This window comes from Drosophila ananassae (assembly GCF_017639315.1).
Source record: "Drosophila ananassae strain 14024-0371.13 chromosome 4 unlocalized genomic scaffold, ASM1763931v2 tig00000071, whole genome shotgun sequence".
NCBI lineage: Eukaryota > Metazoa > Arthropoda > Insecta > Diptera > Drosophilidae > Drosophila > Drosophila ananassae.
In genome coordinates this window covers 462438-467235 of record NW_025319041.1, presented here as the reverse complement: position 1 = coordinate 467235, position 4798 = coordinate 462438, and the positions used below count along the sequence as shown (strand labels likewise).

The window sequence follows — 4798 nt, the reverse complement described above, 5'->3', positions numbered from 1 at the left end:
GGAGCGACTAACCTGAACAGATGAACACCAGGTCTCCTCGGCGAACTGGCTCGACATGCTTGCACCATCTCTCTCTGCGCACAAGTGTAGGCAGGTACTCATGCACCCATCTCTTCCAGAATCGATCCCGCATCATCCTCGCTATGCGCCACTGCTTCCTGGTAGCGCATCTCACGAACTCCTGTCCGTCATCCTTGGGAAGATCTGGGACATCGGGTGCTCCATTCAGCAAATCGTTGGGTGTCAGTAGAGCCTCCTGGTCCACCGTCACTGATAGATGAGTGAGCGGACGAGAGTTAACTATGCTCTCCGCCTCAATCAGCAGGTTCTCCAGTACGTGCTCCTTGGGCTCAAGTTCCTTCATCGTGTGCGCCAGCACCTTCTTCACGCACTGCACCATCCTTTCCCAGGCGCCACCTTCAGGTGGGTTCGCCGGGCAATTGAAAATCCATTCGACTCCTTTGGACGACAGCTTGCCCTGGATCTGTGCAGGTTCGAACACTTCGCTGAACCTCTTGGCTTCGCGGTCGGTTCTTTCCATTGTCGCTCCTAATCCTGACGAGGGGTCCACGTCGGAACATAAAGTTCCTCATAGCGATTATGCAGGAATCGGTGGACAAATCGTGAGCCATCTCCAAGTGGATAGCTCTTGTGGTTAGACACGTAAACAGTGCCACCCACCTCTTCTCCGTGCGTCGTCCTACCGTCACAAATAGCGATCCAAAATAGTCCAATCCGGTAAACTTAAAGGGCCATCCGTTGGCCTCCAGCCGGTCTTCTGGTAGGGGACCCATCTCGGGCTGAGTTGGTCGTGCCCTTCGCAGCTTGTAAACGTTGCATTTGCTCCACCCTTCCACCCTTCGTAGCAGCCTCCGTAAGTTCCTATTCCAGAACTTCTGCCGGATCGCTCCGATGGTTGCCTCCGTGTTTTGGTGGCACATCCTCTCATGGTGATGCTGCACGATCATCTCCGCCAGTGCCTCATCGTGACACAGTATGATCGGTCGAAGTGCGCTGTATGGCACACACATCGCGTCGTCGATCCTTCCGCTGGCTCGCATTACTCCGTCCACTTCGAAGTATGGGGACAGTCCATGCAATTGGCTGCCCTTGGCGGCTCTCCCTTGGTTGTTCTCAGCAAACGCTTCTCGCTGCGATTGCCGTACTAGTGCGCGCTCAGCTTCAGCGCACTCCATCGACGTCAGTCCGTAATCATCTCCATCGTATCGTAGTCCACGGCACCGTTGAATAAATCTGAGCACCAATGCGGTGCTCCTCACCAGTCGATTGTAGTTGGAGAATCTCTGCAAGGATATGAAGTTTACCATGTCCAAGGCAAACTCACATCTCAATTCCTCTTCGTCGGGCGTCGGAGGGATCCACTCCTCGCTCGATCTTGGCCTGCTTTCCTCTGGTCCTCGTAGAAATGGTGGACCGCTTAGCCATCGCGAACCGATGCTCAGGTCCACGGCTTTGCGCGGCCTCGTCGCGTCGTCTGCCACGTTTTCGCCAGACGGAATCCATCTCCACTGGGACGCCTCCGTGGATTCCAAGATCTCCGCCACCCGGTTACCGACAAACTGCTTGAATCTCCGGTGGGTGCTGCTTATCCAGTGCAACACAGTCTTAAAGTCCGTCCATAATACGCAGCTGCTGATCGCCACACCGTGCTCTTGCTTGACGGTGTCCATCAGTCTCTGCCCAATACTGCTGCTTAAAGTTCCCGTCGCGGGATCGACATAGTCCTCATCGGAGCGCATTTCGTCTTGGAGCTTATGAAATGCGCCTGCACGTCTCCGTCCTCGTAAGTGGCACGCCAATAGGCCGTTGCTGCGAACGTCGACTGACAGGAGTCCACGAAGATGTGCAGCTGTAGCATCCGCACGCGTCCACCGCCGAAGTAGTATCTCTCTCATTAACAATTTGGCAGTCACCATGTAGAAGCTCAGGAATCCAATCGGGTCAAACGTGGACATGACCAGGCTTAGGAACTCCCTCTTGGTAGGGACGAGTTCCCCTGTCATCACGATTCTCGGGACTCGATGATATTTGATGCCGAACTTGAACTCATCTGTAGCCGGCTGTCAGTACATTCCTAGTAACTTCTCCTCAGCTTCAGTCTATCTGACGCTAGCGATGGATTCAAGTGGGTCCAACGCTCTGACGACAGTTACTTCCGAACAGGAAGTAAATCGACACAAGTCAAATCCTGCATCTGCAAGAATTTCTCTCACCCGTGTTGAAACGGCGATAGCTTCTTCTTCACTGGTGAAACTGTCGACGTAGTCGTCCACGTAGTGGTATTCCTTGAATGCCAGGGCTGCTCGCGGGTCCGTGCTGGTGTACTGCGAGGCATTCAAGGTCTTCACATAGTCCGCTGAACATGGCACCTTGGCAGCCGCGTCGAAGACCAGCCGTATTTTTCCAGGTTTGTTCGGGTTTTCCACCCCAAAATGCGGCAGGTACCATAACTTGCCTTCCTGGAATCTCTGGACTTCCTGGGGCTCCAGTCGTCGTGCATACCCCTTCTTGACGTAGTCATCCATTATTCCCTTATAGGCCCGCGCGAAGTCCACATTGCGCCTCATTTTTTGTTCGATGTTGACGTGTCTTTTGAGCGCCATATTGTAGCTCTCCGGCAGTCTCACCTCGTCGTCTCTCCATAGCAGCCCGGTTTCATATCGTCGGCCTACTCACTTAGTCATCTCCTCCAGGATTCTCAGGGCCCGTGCGTCGCCGCCATCTGCGACTGACGGTGCCAGCTCCACTCTGCCATCTTCGACTGGCTGTGACGGCTTTACTCCGAAATTCTCGATCTCGAAATAATCGCTGACCATCTTCTCCAGAAGATTATCCTGGGGCACGGCTAGGAGGCACGAACTCTGAGGCGGTGAGCTCACCTTTCCGTTCACCGGTCCATACACCACCCATCCAAGTGCGGTGGCTGCTGCAAATGGTCCTCCAGATCCATAGCTTCTTGTTTTGAGGGGTATTCCAAGATGCGTATGATCCAGTCCAATTAGGATCCTCGGTGTCGCATTGTTGTACGGCTTCACAGACAGGCGCGCATTCGCCTTCACTGCCTGTACATCATCCCGACGCAGGCTCTGCATCGGAAGGCTCAAATTGGCTACTCCGTACACGTTCTTCAAAGGCCCATGGCGCTTTGGCTTGCCCGCTGCACTGATCTGCAGGCTGACCACTTTCGTGTGCTCTTTGGCAGATTTCCCACCAAACCATTGCACGTTCAGATGGCGACTCTCGCCTTTCAGGTTCAGTCTGCGGATGAGTTCATCGTCGATGAGCGTGATCCTTCATCCAGCAATGCATAGGAATAGAATCCGGAATAGTAGGTGGCATCCAATCGAATCAACGCAGCTCACGTTCCGATGCGTCAATTCCTGGCGGTCACACGTCGATCGCCTTTCATCCTGCTCACGCCCCGCGTCTATAACTGCGGCTGACGTGGGACGGCTCCTCTCGTTGGAATCCACTGGTCGTGGCATTCCACTCCGTTTGCTGCTGTCTCTGAACAGCCGTCGGTCCTGAATGCTTCTCTGGTCGCTCCTGCGGCCTCCCTCTGCGACGTACGGATGTCTAGGATGTCCAGGTGACTCGTGGAGAAGGTAGTGATGCCTCATTTGGCATCCGTAGACGTTGCATCCGCGGCTCTTCCTGCAGAACCGGGACATGTGTCCGGGCTCCAGACACAAGAAGCATAGCCTCAACTTCCTCGCAGACTCGATCCGCGTCGTCGTAGAAACGCCGTTGAATGCTTTGCAGTCCCTGATCTGGTGTTGGCCCTCGCATATAGGGCAACATCTGGGGCGGTCGGCATACCGCTCCTCCTCGCGAACACTATTCGCGTGCAGAATCCTTCGCTTCGGTTGCTCCTTGGCTCCAACGTCCGTGACAGTGCACACCAGTCTTGCGAATTCATGAAGCCATTCGCTCAGGTGCGCCACTGTCGGATACGGTTGTATCGTGACCGCGTGCTTCGCCCAGTCCAATCTCTTGCTCAGCGGCAACTTGTCGATCAGCTCCTCCATTAGGGTTGGGTTCCCTAGGTGCTGGCTGCCGATCGTGGTTGACTGCAGGAACGCTGCCAGGTTGCTCACATTCGTCGCGAACGGCACGATCCTTGCGATGTTGGCCTCCTAAATTGGCTGCACATCGCGCACGCTATCCAGCTGGCTACGGATGAATAGCTTCGGACGTCCATACCGAAATTGAAGGTGCTCCATAACAGCTTCTGTCTCGCGGGCGTCGCCTTTCAGGGCTTTCACTAGCCGCTGGTTGTTTTCCAGTTGTGTACACCGGTACGCTGCCGTTGTCTCCGTGAACGCGCACAGGAATATTGGCCATTCCTCTGGCTGACCCTCGAAATCGGGAAGATCAGGCAATCTACGTGGCGTCCATCCAGGTATGCTCGCCGTCGCCACTTCATATGACAGGTGCGACGGTGCAGATACCTCCGAGTTGTGTGTCGGCTCCCGTGGCGGATGAACAAAACCTAGTCCAGGCTGCGTCGTGGCGGTCATACAAAATGGCGGAGAATAGCCCACTGTTGCTGATGGTGTGTGTGTCCGTGTGACAGGTTGCCCGTTTGCACAATGGCCGTCGAGCGTCGGCGCCAAATTTTCACTCAATTGTGGCGGCAAACTTGCACTCAATTGTGCCGGCAACTGTAGCGATGACATCACTCCAAGCTCCGTTTGCAGGTTGTCACTCATCTGCCTGGGCAGGTTTCCACTAAAACTCTGCTGTTGCGCTGCTCCCTGGCGTGGCAGCATTCCAC

General features: G+C 54.9%; 1 protein-coding gene across 1 annotated transcript; it reads right to left on the bottom strand.

Annotated features, from left to right (window-relative positions):
- Nucleotides 1-419: 419 nt before the first annotated feature.
- Nucleotides 420-2624, bottom strand: LOC123257846. The gene is made up of 2 exons (XM_044717811.1): nucleotides 2235-2624; nucleotides 420-2081 (listed from the first exon to the last, which is right to left on the bottom strand). The coding sequence occupies exons 1-2, from the start codon at nucleotides 2622-2624 to the stop codon at nucleotides 420-422; spliced, it is 2052 nt and encodes a 683-aa protein (XP_044573746.1).
- Between the last annotated feature and the right edge of the window lie 2174 nt (nucleotides 2625-4798).